We start from the raw sequence: 16624 nt of genomic DNA on the forward strand, positions 1-16624 counted from the left end.
TCATATTCATGTGATTAGGAATATGCAGTGTCACATGGTGATCTTTTTTTTTTTTTTTTTAAGATAAGCAAGAAAACCAGTAATTGCTGTTATCTGTCCACTCCTGCAGTTAAAGATTAATCAGATTAAGCAATTGAAAGACGCAAAATTCTGAGCTGGAGGATTGGTTTTTACTCAGCTACCAGCCTACCACAATTTGCTGGTTCTATAATTAAATTTTAAGTTCTCTTTATGTCAAATTACGTACATTTGTTGTTAGCGTAAAGGAAATTAAGTGTAGCTGACAATGGACTCCGATACTCCACCACCCTTCCTATTTATTCACCCGTACGGAGCCACTCCCCATTCTTATGCAACAATCACTCGCTCTCTCTCAAAATAGAACTAAAGATCATCATGGGTGAGAAGTCGCCGGAAGAGGAGCACCCGGTAAAGACCTTCGGATGGGCGGCCAGAGACCCGTCTGGTATTCTCTCCCCATTCAAATTCTCAAGAAGGTATATCTGTGTGCGTGTGTGTGTGTGCCTCCTTCTACTTCGATCTTCTTCATCAACTTCCATGCTGACCTCCGATTAATTTCTTTGTTGTTTATGATCGTCATCTCTCTGTTTTCCTTTCTCCTTTTCTTTTCTGGTCACTGACTACTCCCAGATCGTATGTCTATATATGAGGATGGCTTTAAACTGTTGAACCCTTGGACTCATCCATCTTCTGTTTCTTGCTTCGGCTGAAAGAAAAAAGATCTGGATTCATCATAAGTACATGATGTTGGCTCTCTTTTGATAATTGAATGAAGAAGAAGAAGAAGAAGAAGAAGAAGAAGAGGGAGTTTAAAGGGAATATTGAAATAGTATTTGAAATTGCAGGGCAACAGGAGAAGAGGATGTAAGATTTAAGGTGCTGTATTGCGGGATTTGTCACTCCGATCTCCACAACATCAAGAATGAATGGGGTTTCTCAACCTACCCCCTCGTACCTGGGTAACTTTTTCTTCATTATACAATATATTGTATTAGAATAATAATAATAATAATATATTAATATTTTTATAATTGTAAATTACTTTTAAATCTCTGCTTATTAGTATATAGCAATCACGAGTCACATCACTAATCCATGGCTATGAGAATTCCTAATTTATCTAACTTCCAATTCTTTTGGCCGCTGTTTGTGTGGTATTCTTTTGCAATCAATCAATCAAATTCCCACCAATTCTCACATTAGGTGAAGTGAAAATATGTTATATTGCCGTTTACTCTTTTAATTGGTGCCTTATATGGCGTGGTCGCATGGATTTCACTTTCCATCTATACAGGAAGGGTACATGTGTGTGTATATATACTTTCAAAATCAAAGGAGTTTCTAAAAGCATATATATTCTTAGAGAAAAATTAAAATCAATCTGAGTTTCAATAGACGGCTAGGATAGTTTCATTTTGGTTAAGTTTTTCACTTTTCATGCTAGAAGAATCCATATAACAGTGGGAATTTGGCCTGAACAGGCACGAGATTGTGGGAGAGGTGACAGAGGTGGGGAGCAAGGTCACAAAATTCAGAGTCGGCGACAAGGTGGGAGTGGGCTGCATGGTAGGCTCTTGCAGATCTTGTGAGAACTGTTGCTGTGACCTGGAGAACTACTGTCCTAAAATTATACTAACCTACGGTGCTACTTACAATGACGGAACCACCACGTATGGCGGCTACACCAATGAGATGGTAGTGAACGAGCACTTCGCCGTCCAGATTCCTGAGAAGCTGCCGCTTGATGGTGGTGCTCCCCTGCTTTGTGCCGGAATCACAGTTTACAGTCCCCTGAAATATTATGGTCTCACCAAGCCGGGCACGCACTTGGGAGTGGTGGGCCTCGGAGGGCTTGGCCATGTTTGTGTCAAATTTGCCAAGGCTTTCGGGGTGAAAGTGACGGTGATCAGTACATCCCCGAGGAAAAAGGAGGAGGCGATGGAACATCTTGGTGCCGATTCGTTCTTGATCAGCACTGACGCAGACCAAATGCAGGTAATTAATTTAGATCATAATCAGATTATGAAGTTTCCCATTTGGAATTTTGGATGGAATGGTAGATATAAATACTTCACAGTATATATATTGAATGCACATATCATATAAAACACTGATATTAATAAAGAAGAAAAATACCTCTATGCTCCATAACAGCGATAAAGAAATTTGATCGCAATGGTGAGCACAAATGCACTGCACCAAACCAGATCTTCATCTTCTTCTCTACTGTTATGCCTTAATCTTTTCTTAATGGGAAGAAAATGGTGTAACAGATTTTTTATTAGAGGGAAGAGGGGACCTAGCCAATAGAGTTTTACCCATCACAAAACCTTATTGGGCCTACACTTATTTTACAAATCATATATATATACAAATAGGCCTAAGCCCATTAAGGTGCACCAAGCCCAATATCCAATTATGATCACATATAATTCATTTGGGCCTCCAAGCATTGTTAAGCTATAGCCCAATTGGCTTTTTCTTAAAAAACAAGATTCAATTAATATTGCACACATAATGAAAAAATTCTAACATTCTCCCACTTGTACAATATTAGTTGATGTCAATATATATATATATATATATTTATATTTTTTGAAATTGACTCTCCAGTTGGATAACAAGTATTTGAAAACTTGAGTGGTCACTATTTTGAAAACATAGCTTAACAGATGATCACCTTTAAACATGTTCCGTTCGACCTAATTACCAAAATTAGATCATAGCCGTCAAAATGTATTTATTTTCATAAATTCGCACTATGGTCATAACTTTGGCAACTAAATTAACATGAACACAATATGATTTGAAAGTGTAGTACAGACAATAGCATATACCTTATATGATCTTCATGCCAAGTCTATATCACTCATTTAACTATCACTATCCATGAAAGCTAAATCTGAATGCCTTCAATAGTGATAAAAGAAACAAGCATAATAGCTCCAAAACATACAGTGATATCACCAATCCAATATCATGAAAAGATACATCAGCATGCATATGACTTTAAAATTTAACATGGATCCGTGGGACAAAATAATCGAGCTCATTACATAACAATGATTACGAGTAACAATTCAATAAAATAACAACTCCCACTAATCAAGCACATCAAAAGACTCTAAAATCCCCATATTAACAACGTGCCTCTTAAAATCAATAGGTCGAAGTCCTTTGGTTAATGGATCAGCAACCATAACCTGAATATTTATGTGCTCCACAATAATATCACCTTTCTTGACCATGTCTCTGACTGAAAGATACTTGATCTCTATGTGTTTGGAACCACTAGAACCTTTATTGTTTTTAGTGAAGAAAATGCAGCACTATTGTCACAATAAATTTTGATTGGCCTTGAGATGGAATTAACAATCAAAAGCCCAGAAATGAAGTTCTTCAACCACATAGCCTGTGATGCCCCTGCATAACATGCTACAAACTCTGCTTGCATAGTAGATGAAGCCACAAGTGTTTGTTTTGCATTTTTCCATGAAATTGCCCCACCGGCTAACATGAAAACATATCCAGAAGTGGATTTTTTTTCATCAAGACACCCTGTAAAATCTACATCTGTATACCCAACCACCTCAAGGTGATCACCTTTTCTATATACTAGCATAAAATCCTTTGTTCTTTGCAGGTATCTCATAACTTTCTTTGCCAACACCCAATGCTCAGGCCCAGGATTAGAAGAAAATCTCCCCAACACACTAACTGCAAAAGCAATATCGGGCCTAGTACAAACTTGAGCATACATCAAACTTCCAACAGCACTAGCATAAGGCACATTTTCCATCTGTTGTTGCTCTATTATATTTTTGGGACAATTTTTCTTACTAGGCAATTCTCCCTTAGCTATAGGCACTTCCCCAGCTCTACAGTTTTGCATATTAAAGCGATTGAGAACACGATCTATATATGATCTCTGAGAGAGTCCCAACAAGCTTCGAGTCCTATCCCTGTTAATTTCAATACCAAGAACAAATGATACTTCACCAAGATCTTTCATGTCAAAAGTCTTGGAAAGCATTTGCTTAGTATCATGAAGCAGGCTTAAATCATTACTCGCAAGGAAAATATCATCAACATATAGCACAAGAAGAACAAATCTGCTCCCACTGATCTTGAGATATATACATTGGTCTATCTTATTTTCAGTAAATCCAAAGGAAGTAATTACCTCATCAAACTTCAAATACCATTGTCGAGAGGCTTATTTTAAACCATAAATGGATTTCTTTAACCTGCATACCAAATGTTCTTTGCCATTTTCTTTGAAGCCTTCAGGTTGTTGCATATATACTTCTTCATGCAAGTGTCCATTTAAAAATGTTGTTTTAACATCCATCTGATGAAGTTCAAGATCAAAGTGTGCCACTAGAGCCATAATGATTTTGAAAGAATCTTTTGAGGAAACAGGGGAAAACGTTTCATTATAATCAACTCCTTCTTTCTGAGTAAAGCCCTTAGCCACTAATCTCGCCTTGTACCTTTCAATATTGCCTTTTGAGTCTTTCTTAGTTTTGAACACCCATTTGCAACTTATAGGCTTAACTCATTTAGGCTGTTCAACTAGTTCCCACACATCGTTGTGTGCCATAGATTTCATTTCATCTTCCATTGCTTCCAACCATTTATCAGAACAAGTACTTGAAACAGCTTGGTTATATGAGATCGGATCTATAACATGACTAACATCGTAGTCATTTTCACCAAGGTATACCACATAATCATCTGATATAGCATATCTTCTTTCTCTTTGAGGGCGCCTATCATGAATTTCAGGATGTGAAATGTGTACTGGAACATCTTCCTGGTGGGATACTTCTTCTGTTTGATCTGGTTGAAACACCATCCTTTCATGTACAACTGGTACTGGCATTATCATAATTTCCTCTTCCACATTAACATCCCTTACACGAGAACAAGAGCATTCACTTGTATCATTCTCCAAAAATTTTGCAGTGATAGAATCCACAATCTTTGTGCCTCGACTAGGGCAATAAAATCTGTATCCCTTAGAATTGTCAGGATAACCAATAAAGAAACAACGTGTAGTCTTAGGATCCAATTTACTCTCAGAAGGATTGTAGATTCTTACCTCAGCAGGACAACCCCAAACTCGGAAATGATTTAGGCTCGGCTTACGACCAACCCAAATTTCAAAAGGAGTCAGAGGCACAGATTTACTGGGAACTCTATTCAAGATATACATTGCAGTCTTTATGGCTTCACCCCAAAGAGACATGGGTAGATTACACCTACTCATCATCGTCCTCATCATATCTTTTAGTGTGCGATTTCTCCTTTCAGCTACTCCATTTTGATCTGGTGTGCCAGGCATGGTATATTGAGCAACTATCCCACAATCTTGAAGATACATGGCAAACGGACCCATACATTGTCCGCTAGGCCCATGCCTGCCATAGTATTCTCCACCTTTATCAGATCTCACAACCTTTATACTTTTCTCTCACTGCTTCTCAACCTTAGTTTTGAATATCTTAAACTTTTCGAGTGCTTGAGATTTATCCGCAATAAGATATACATATCCATAGTGAGAAAAGTCATCAATAAATGTGAGAAAATATTTGTTCCCACATAATGTAGAGACATAAGGTCCACTTATATCAGTGTGGATAATTTCCAAAAGCTCATTACTACGAGTTGCACCCCTTTTCTTGGTTTTGGTGAGCTTTCCCTTTATGCAATCAACACAAGTCCCAAAATCATTGAAGTCAACAGCAGGCAAAATACTACTTTTAACAAGTCTTTCCATCCTTTCCTTGGAAATATGACCCAACCGTTTATGCCATAAGGTTGAAGATTTTTCTTTAATCGAGGTTTTTTTAACACCAACATTCTCAACGTTCAAGGAAGTAGCCATGGAAGAAAAATTTAACTTATATAACACATCACACAAGAGTGCAGTGCCAACAATAACTGAATTAAAAATCAAATTTAAAATTCCATTACCAATACCAAAATGATATCCCTCACAATCCATCTTAGAAATGGAGATCAAATTCCGCCTAAAAGACGGTACAAAAGCGACATCATTCAAAACAAGGGTATATCCAGTTTCTAATCTAAACTCTACTGCTCCCATATCTTCAACTTGTACTCGAATGCCATTTCCAACCACCAGCGTTCTCTCATGATCATTTGGTTTTCGCTTGCTCTTGAACCCCTGCAAGGTATTGGCCACATGAATGGTTGCCCCGGAATCAAACCACCAAGTATTCAATGGAACATCTATTAAATTGGATTCAAAACAAACAAAAGCAAGTGGTTTACCTCCACTTTTGTTCTTTGCCAACCAGTTCTTATACTTGTGACAGTCAAATTTTTTGTGACCCTTTTTCTTACAGAACCAGCAACTGATCACTTTCTTGATAGCAGGTTTGGGGCCATTGCTCTTCTGATTTTTGATCTTGTTGCCACCTTTGTTATTTCTGTGATAATTGTGGCTTGAGGAATGCCCTTTCACGTTTGGTTGACTTACAAAATTCACACTACCACCAGAACCTCTAAGGATCCTCTTTTCTTCTTGGTCACAAATAGAGATTAGCTCATTGGTATTCCACTTATCTTTCTGAGTGTTATAAGAAGTCTTCAATTGGTCAAACTGTGAAGGCAAGGAATTAAGAGCATGATGAACAAGGAATGACTCAGTAATGGGATCTCAAGCTCGGTCAGTCTAGTAGTTATATCAACCATCTTCATAATATATTCTCTAACACCACCCACCCCATCATACTTCATTCCTGTCAACCTATCCATAAGTTCTCCAGCATCTGCTTTTTCAGACGATTTGTATTTTTCAACTATATCATCAAAGAATTTCTTAGCATTTTCTGTCTTAGATATGGCACCAATGAGAGTATGGGAAATGGACCTTTTCATTATCATCAAACTTAAACGATTCGCTCTTCCCCATTTTTCATACCTAGCTTTCTCTTCAATGGAACTCCTCGCAGTTGGCTTAGGAGGCTCATCCTCATGTAAGGCTATGTCAAGATCCATCAAACCCAGTTGAATTTCAATATCTTCTTTCCATCTCTTAAAATTGGTTCCAGTAAGAGTCTCAATGGTCGAAGTCTGATTACCGACATTGAAAGGGCAAGGGGCTGTATATATAAAAAAAAAAAAATATCACAAGTGAATATAGGAAAAAGATAAACAAGAATAAGCCCGAAACTCTTATGGCATTATTTTCACAAAAACTTAAGATGCACATTATAAAATCACCTTTGGGCAGAAAATATAATATACAACTTAAATTCTCAACTAAGGAAATTAAGGGCAAAGGATAAACAAGAATAAGTCTTAAACCTTTATGGCATTATTCTCACAAGAATTTAAAGTGTATATTATAAAATCACCTTTGGGCAGAAAATATAATATACAAGTTAAATTCCCAAATATGAAAACCAAGTAACTCAGAAACAATCTCCTTTGGGATAAAAGTTTCAAGTCACAATGTGTTTTCACATTTACGTCATGCTATCTAAATTAAAATACACAATTAACACTTTTGGGCAGAAAATTATGCACCTCAATTCAGACAACAAATATGCGAAAATAATAAAGTGAAATCAATCAACTTAAATTTCCTTTTTTTTTTTCTTTTTTGAGTAATGGATTTATCATTTAATTATTAATTTTTAGGCTCAAAATAAAATTTTAATTTCAGACCCAAAAATATAGTTTAAATAATTAAATGAATAAGGCCCATAACAAAAGTATATATATATATATATATATCCCAATAAACATATGGGCTAAGTTAATAAAACATGCCCAAATAATCAAATTAAAACCCATAACAAAACAGGCCCAATAATTAAAATTAACCCACTTGCTAAAAGGATTGCCCAAGCCCAGACCCAATAAAACAAACTTTGGATCTGCTGGAACAGATCCATTTATGGATCTTAACAAATCAAGTCAAACTCCCAGATCTGACTCAAAATCTGGCCCAGCTCCTCATAAACCCCATCTTCTTCCTAGGGTTTCTTCTCAAAAACCCACTGCCTCCACAGCCTCTCCCTTCCTCACTGTGCGTCGCCGCCACCGCTTTTTCTTTCTCTCAAATCCGTAGCAGTGAACAGATCGTAGAATAAATATATATATATATATATATGTGTATATTGTGTTTAGTTGCAGAGAAGAAAGGGAACGACATATATAAAATATGTATCTTGTATGTATATATGTACTCACATATATAAATAAGCATTCATGGAGTTTACAGCATGTGGAGACTGCACAGAAAAATTTATAATGTATGTATTGAAAGCTCAACAGTGCATGCAATCAGGTTCTATATGAATATGTGTTTGCTCTGATACCACATGTTAGATATAAATACTTCACAGTATATATATTGAATGCACATATCATATAAAACACTGATATTAATAAAGAAGAAGAATACCTCAATGCTCCATAACAGCAATAAAGAAATTTGATCGCAATGGTGAGCACAAATGCACTGCACCAAACCAAATCTTCCTCTTTTTCTCTACTGTTATGCCTTAACCTTTTCTTAATAGGAAGAAAATGGTGTAACCGATTTTTTATTAGAGGGAAGAGGGGACCTAGCCATATATATATAGAGCCAATAGGGTTTTACCCATCACAAAACCCTATTGGGGCCTACACTTATTTTACAAATCACATATATATACAAATAGGCCTAAGTCCATTAAGGTGCACCAAGCCCAATGTCCAATTATGATCACATATAATTCATTTGGGCCTCCAGACATTGTTAAGCTATAGCCCAACTGGCTTTTTCTTAAAAAACAAGATCCAATTAATGTTGCACACATAATGGAAAAATTCTAACATGGAAATCTATAGTTTGCAGACTTCACATTAAAGTTTGGTTGGAAATCAATGTATAGGGTGCCATGGGCACACTGGATGGGATCGTTGACACAATCTCTGCCGTTCACCCCATCATGCCTTGGATTGCTCTGCTGAAGACAAATGGAAAGCTTGTTATGATTGGAGCACGAGGCAAGCCATTAGAGTTGCCTGTTTTTCCTCTGCTCATAGGTAATTAAGCATGCATAATGTGATACACCATCATCAAGAGAAACTGCAGAATTTATCCCTGAATAGTTTGCAGTAATTGAGGCCGAGCTTTGGTACTCAGAAAGTGGAGAGTCTCCTGCATTAGGATATTCTTTTAACAATTTGCAATAGTTGACAAGGAACTTAATTTGATCGATGAACAGGAAGGAAAATGATAGGGGGCAGCGGCATTGGGGGAATGAAGGAGACTCAAGAGATGATCAATTTTGCAGCGGAGCACAACATCACAGCTGACATTGAGGTTATTCCGATGGATTATGTGAACACTGCGATGGAGCGTCTCGTGAAGGGCGATGTCAGATACCGATTTGTTATCGATGTGGGAAACACATTGCGTGCAGCCTAGTCTGGAACTACGACTGGCTGCTTAATTTCTCCAAAAAAGTTTTTGTAATTTCGACTTGCAGGGAACTGAAGGAACGCGGTGTTTTTATTTCATGCTTGTTCATCTCTAAAACATATATAGTCTCTGGACTACATATTGTATGAATAAGAACTGGCTTCTTCTCTGTGACATTATTCTTGAAGATGGGATGCTTGCAAACATAAGACAACGATATCTAGGAGCTTCCTAAACTTAACATTATACAGAAGTGGGGAAGAATGTTTTCACAACTCAAATATATTACCTTCCAATCATACACAAACAACTTTAGTGTATGTTACCAAACTTTTCAAGTGTCAACTGCAATTAAAACATATGCAACTAAAATTCTGAAGTTCTACTGAGCTTAGACACTAGTTTAATGGGAGAAAATCAATTTAAATTTATAAATAATTATTAACTATAAAAACATCATGATCGTATTATTTTGATAGATATCTCTTATAAACAAACAAATGGGCAGTGAGAAAGTTAGGATTAGTAAAGAGGAGTACTGAGAAATCTCTCTAAAAGTGACTAAAAATCTGAAAATGAACTAAACTTGAAAATTCTCTTTATGTACAGAAAAACGAAAGAAGGAAAAGAGCTTAACTAACTAACAACAATTAATAATAGCTAACTAACGTTCTAACTAAACAACTAACTCCTGTTAATTGGTAAATTTTTTGGTAGCCCCCCTCAAGATGGAGTGTACAAATTTTGGGGACCCATCTTAGACAAAAAGGAATGAAAAGAATGACAAGGTAGGGGCCTAGTCAGGAAATCAGCGAGTTGATTGTGAGAGCTGATAGGAAGGTGGATGAATGATGCCATTCTGAAGCTTTTGCCGATCAATAATGTGCTCTGTTCATTTATGGTGAAGGTTTTTTTTGATAATTTCTTCACTTATTCAAAAAACCAATTACATCAGTATTTGAGGAGAGTCCTGAACCCTTCAAGGAAACTAAAAAAACTAACTAATAAGGAAACTTGTACATTAGTAAACTAACTAATAAGGAAAAACACCTATACATTAGGAAACTATAATCCCTTAAATTAAGCAAACAAAATAACTCCACAATCTTCAGTAGTAACACTCTCCCTCAAGCTAGTGAGTGGATGTCTTGCATTCTCAACTTGTCAGCTATCTCTTGAAACCTCGAAGTAGCTAATCCTTTGGTTTGAATATCAACTAATTGGTTTCCTGATGTCATGTGAGGAATGGTGATGAGTCCATTGTCAATTTTCTCTTTAATAAAGTGTTTGTCCACTTCTACGTGTTTCATTCGGTCATGTTGAACTAGGTAGTGAGCTATAATAATAATTTTTTTGTTATCATAGTATAACTTCATTGATCCACTTCCTTTGATCATTAAATCTTTTAGGATTATTTTAATCCAAAGAAGTTCACAAAGACCAAGAACCATTGCACTTTCTAGACTTGGTTTGGCCACAACATTTTGTTTCGTTCTCCTCCAAGTAACCAAATTTCCTCTTATGAAAGTGCAATGGCCCGTGGTTGTCCTTCTAACTGTAAAGGATCATGGATAGTTAGTATTAGTGTATGCTTTTATTGTCAGGTCACTTCCTCTTTTGAATATATTCCCTTTTTCTAGAGTCGTCTTTAAGTACCAGAGAATCCTTTAAACTGCTTGTAGATGCTCTTCCTTATGATCATGAATGAATTAACTAACTACGCTCATAGCATAAGCGAAGTTAGGCCTGGTGTGTTTGAGATAAATTAATCTTCCTATTAGCCTCTAATAGGGTCCTTTATCAACAGTTGCTCCCTCCATACTTTCTTGGCCTATTCGATGACTTAGGTCAATAAGAGTGCTCAAAGGTTTGCACCCAAGTACCTGTCTCCTTGAGCAAGTTGAGTATGTACTTTTGTTTGGATATAAATATCCCTTGTTTGGAGTATGCTACTTCAATCCCAATGAAGTACTTTAACCTACCAAGCTCTTTCATTTCAAACTCTCGAGCCAATTGTGTTCCCAGTTTTATCTTCTCTTCTTCGTCACTCTTAGTAAATATGATATCATCTATGAATACCAATAAGACTATGATCTTTCCCTTACCCAAGTGTTTTAAAAACAAAGTGTGATCAACATGACTGGTTGTAGCCAAACTTCATCTTAGCCTTAGTGAATCTCCTAAACTAGGCTCTTGGTGATTGTTTTAGCCAATAGAACGCTTTCTTCAATTCAAATATTTTATTAGGGCCAAACTTGTCATCAAATCTCGGTGGTGGTTCCATATACATCTTTTCTTCCAAATTCTCATAAAGAAAGGAATTTTTTTTTTTTTGGGGGGGGGGGGGGTCATATTACTTGATTTCCCATTCAAAGTGCACTATTAGAAATAAGAAAATTCACACCGTGTTCATCTTTACCACCGATGCAAAGGTCTCTTGATAATCCACCCCATAAGTCTATGTATATCCTTTTGCAACTAACCTTGTCTTGTACCTTTCAATAGCTCCATTTTTCTTGAATTTCACAATATAGACCCATTTATAGCCAACTGCTCTCTTTTCCTTGGGACACACAATAATATCGCAAGTCCCATTCTTTTATAAGGCTCTCATCTCCTCCTCCATTGCATATGTCTAGTCCCTGTCCTTTAAAGCATCATACGTTGTTTTGGGTATTTTGATTGAGTTCAAGGTAGAGAGGAAACTTTTTTACTAAGAGGATAGCTTATGTGAGGAGATAAAGTTTGTTATGGGAAGTTGGATACACTTTCATGTTCCTTTTCTCATGGTAATGGGAAGGTTAAGATCACAACTTAGGTGGTCATCACAAAAGACAATATTGTTAGTTTCAAAAATTGGTAAGTTCAAAGTGCTTTCATTCTGTGCTTGGGATTTGCTCTTGAACTTGCTTTAGTACTTGCGAGGGTCATACTCTTTTTTAATATTGTTTCAAGGGCTTTGATAAGGGAGAACTTGGAGGAGTCTAGTTTTCAGATGTGGGATTGGTAAAAATTTTGACACTGGCAGATTCAATGGCAATAGATTTAGGACTAACATTGTTGGCAATGATAAGCTTAATCTTGAAAATGAGATCTTCGACTTGTTTAATAGTTTCTAGAGTGATAGCATTGGTGAAGTTGGAGTTTTGTGAGGATGAGGATGATGGATTATCAAGGAGGTTTGTATGTATTTCTAAAAAAGATATTGAACTTGAGCACACGTCTTCTTTGGATTGCTCCCCCTGAAAATGAGTGGGAGGAGACTTATAAAAAGGCTCGGACTCATTGAATGTGACATTAAGGGATACAATGGTTTGCTAACTAGAAGGATCATAGCTCTTGTAACCCTTTTGTGTGGAAAAGTAACCAATAAAAATGCACTTTTTGCTTGGGGCTCCAATTTAGTTCCTCGATTTTTATGTTGGAGACAGATTATGATTAGAAACAATGTCTAGAAAGAGTTTGGACAATGTGTTTACGGGACTATGATTTTCTAGGACTCTAGAAAGAAGAGGATATTGATGAGATAAGTAACTGTTAGAACAACTTTCCCCTTAGAAACTTGGGAGCATTTGACTGAAATAAAAATGAATGACTTTTAGGAGATGATGATTTTTTCTTTTTGCAACGCCAACTTGTTGTGGTGTTTCAACACATGAGGACTGATGAATAGTGCCATCCCTTGTGAAAAAAGAAGAAAGAATCTGATTGAAATAATCTCTAACATTATCTAATCAAAACCTTTTTTATCTTTTTCTTGAACTAAGTGAAAATTATTTTTTGAAATTGGGGAAACAATGAGCTAAGTTTAGATTTGTCTTTCATTAGAAACAACCAAGTAATACGAGTGTAGTTATCAATAAAAGTTACAAACCATTTTTCCCCATGAATATCAAGAATTTTTTAAGGCCCCCAAATATTAGAATATATAAACAAAAAGGTTTGTTGCATTTTGTTGAATTTATTGGAAATGAAGTACGACAATATTTTCTAAATTTACAAACTTCATGCTGAAAATTCAAAGTAGCCATATCATTAAACAGAAAAGGAAACATGTGTTCTAAAAGAGGAAAAGGTGGATGACCAAGTCAAATGTGGTGTGCCCAAATTGTATTCTTCTTGGATATAGTTAAAAAGGCTTAAGAGATGGTGGATTGGGTTCTCTTTATTTGACCACCTCCAAGGTCCTCAAGATAGTACAACTCATCACATTCTCTAGCAAATCCAATCGTCTTTCCCGATGTTCGATCCTGGAAGACACAATGAGAGTCAAAAAAGATTATTTTGCAATGGAACTCTTTAGCAATTTTGTGGACATAAATAAGATTGGTTGAAAGTTTCGGGATATGAAGGACATCTTTAAGGGATATTGAGGGGGGAAAGATGAAGACTTCCCTGCCCAGAAATGTTAGTAGCAGACCCGTTAGCTACAGTAATTTGTTGGTTTCCTAAAATGGGTTTATATGAATCAAAGAAAAGGACAATGGGGGTAATATGGTTAATTACCCCTGAATCTGCAACCCATTTACCCAATTGCTTAGTATTTAATGCTTTAAAAGAGTTAGTCATGAGACACATACTAGTTTAGGCAAGAGAACAAAAACTTGAAGATTTGTCGAGAGAGTCAAGAAGACATCTCAATCTTCCTATGTCTTCTTTGTTGAATTCTGTGAACTCTTTCTTGTCTGGTTTTGTAGCTTTAATTAGTGGTTTTTTTTCATTGTCTACATTAGCCTAATTATGCACTTGGCCTTTGAAACCTCTAGTTCATGCTAAAACTTGGGCCTTGCCATGTAACCTACAGTCGTACTTGCAAGTATAACGTGCTTTGTTGCTATAGGTACACCATAGTCCATCTTTACTAGATGGATTCTTTGATTCAATAGGCCAAGGATGATCATTCCCTTTATTCCTTCATTCTCCAGGTCTACAAGAGACCATTGTTCAAGCCTCTTGTGTACGAGGTTCCAAAATAACACCTCGTCGGCTTTCTTCAACACGAACAATTAAAAGACTCTCACGGAGAGTTGGTGTGGGATCCTTACCAAGAATTTAAACTCTCATTTGGTCATATATATTTTGCATTCAATCCTACAAGGAATTCAAATACTTGATCATTCTCTCCCTTACTTGGTAGAACCAACTTGAATCTTCAACTCATAAATCAAAGCTCCATCATTCTTCTTGGAGTAGGTTTGTTGTAGATTCTCCCATATGGCCCTTGTGGTGGTAAAGAACATTAGATTCTTACTAATATATGGATTCATGGAATTCCATAACCATGTCATGATCATCGATTCTTCCTCATCCCATGCTTTGAATCCTTGATCCTTTTCTTTCAAGCTAGTATCTACGAGATGATTTATCTTTTCACGTCCCTTAAGAAATGTGAAAACCACCTAACTCCATTTTAGGTAGTTAGTCCTATCAAGGCCGTAGAGAAAATTCATAATCTGGAAATCATTCCCTGTTCCTATCGTTGTGAAAGTCGTTAGTGTGGCCAAAGATTCACCCAAAGCAGTTGAAGTAGTATTAGTAGAAGTAGTCAACATATTGTGAATAAGAAGAAATAATGAAAAAAAAGGAACTGCAATGAAGGTAGAATCATAGGAATATGGAGACGATTAAGGTTGGAAAGAGAACAAGAGAAGCCCTAGGAAAGAGGCTCTGATACCATAAATATTTTTTTGATAATTTCTTCAGTATTTAAGGTGAATCCCGAACCCCTCAAGGAAACTAGAAAAATTAACTAATAAGTAAACCTATGTTATATATGAGCCCTAAAGACAAATTCTAGTAACATAAAGGGACTCCATCTTGTAATTTTTTAAATATTATTTAAATGACAAGTTTATATTTTTATTTAAATTTTAATATAGTTTAAATTAAAAATATATATCCATTAGTATAATAAGGAGTGGATACCATTATTAAGAGTTAAGAATATAAGTTGTGCATAATCCACAATTTGTCATACTATAAACATATTCCTGGCCGTAAAATTCATAATCTAGATAATAGCGACTCATAAAGGCCAGCACATGTCTTTCTCCTTGTTCAGTATGAGATATTAAAAGATAAGGTTGGTGAGTCTCTTGCCATTCTATATGAGATATGGAAGGAAGATGAATGGGTGTTCGTTATAAGAACGAGTTCATTGAACGGGACTGTTAACATTGAATCACATAAGTTTTATCTCATGACTTAATAATTCAATATTAACTACAAATGTGCAACTAGTCCTTAGACTTGAGATAACATGAATATCTATATATTAGTGAATTAGAATATCAGCGATATTATATGGTTGTTCTAGTCACAAATGATCATACGTATCTATGTGCCTAGTTTAGTAATGCATGAGGTTTGTGTGCATCAAACATGGAATCTATCACCTTGAGATATATGAGGAAGATATCCTATACAATCCAATAATCACTTAAGGATGTGTAACACCCCGCCTCGCCGGGCGTGCCACTATAAGGAGTTACCAATTTTTTTTTTTTTTTTTTGCCAATACATAAGATCTATACACATGCAGTGTTTCGAAAGAACAATCTTCACATGCAACAAAATCTCAGAACCCCAGTCCAACCTTTGTATTATTAAGACCAACATATCTAAACTAAACAAAGCATAACCTCACGTAGCGAAAATAACAAATCTTAACATCATAAGTTATTACAACCGTTTAAACAAATAGCCTTCCAAACAAAAAAAGGATTACATAACTAAAAGAAAACATAAATATCATTTAACATGCTCGTACTTCCTCAACTTTATCCGGTCACGTCCACATCCCTGTTGTGACCCTCATCTGAAATGTTTGAATGTTCCAGGGGCAGAACCCAAATTAGATGTTGAATCATCTAAGTGATGGCACATAAAACAGTTTTATAAAATGCATAACACGAACGTAAGCATGGCATATACATAAAACAATACGACACATCAACCTTGAGAAATCTCCCTGGCATACTCAACCTCCCGTGAAAAATCCATTCCACACACCTTGTCGCGACATACTTAATCCCCGGGTGCCCAACATCGTCACTCGATCAACAGAGATTAACCTTGCCCCATTCTCAAGAAGACCCCATCCCGTCCCATCGGACTATTACATGATTTCAATATAATAATGTAATGAAAACCATT

The 16624-nt window shown here is 36.2% G+C and overlaps 1 protein-coding gene across 1 annotated transcript; it reads left to right on the forward strand.

Moving 5' to 3' along the window:
• The first annotated feature begins 316 nt into the window (after positions 1–316).
• LOC127803374 (probable mannitol dehydrogenase) lies at positions 317–9643 on the forward strand. Its single transcript, XM_052339548.1, has 5 exons — positions 317–497; positions 867–980; positions 1503–2016; positions 8937–9090; positions 9273–9643. The coding sequence occupies exons 1-5, from the start codon at positions 397–399 to the stop codon at positions 9473–9475; spliced, it is 1086 nt and encodes a 361-aa protein (XP_052195508.1). The 5' UTR covers positions 317–396; the 3' UTR covers positions 9476–9643.
• Positions 9644–16624: the final 6981 nt, after the last annotated feature.

Source organism: Diospyros lotus, chromosome 6 (genome assembly GCF_014633365.1).
Source record: "Diospyros lotus cultivar Yz01 chromosome 6, ASM1463336v1, whole genome shotgun sequence".
Taxonomy (NCBI): domain Eukaryota; kingdom Viridiplantae; phylum Streptophyta; class Magnoliopsida; order Ericales; family Ebenaceae; genus Diospyros; species Diospyros lotus.

Bases quoted from the DNA above. Each gene is read 5' to 3' on its own strand.
- LOC127803374 (XM_052339548.1), top strand. From the start codon at position 397: ATGGGTGAGAAGTCGCCGGAAGAGGAGCACCCGGTAAAGACCTTCGGA. The intron at 981-1,502 runs GTAACTTTTTCT...TGGCCTGAACAG, and splicing joins ACCTACCCCCTCGTACCTGG to GCACGAGATTGTGGGAGAGG. The intron at 2,017-8,936 runs GTAATTAATTTA...ATCAATGTATAG, and splicing joins CTGACGCAGACCAAATGCAG to GGTGCCATGGGCACACTGGA.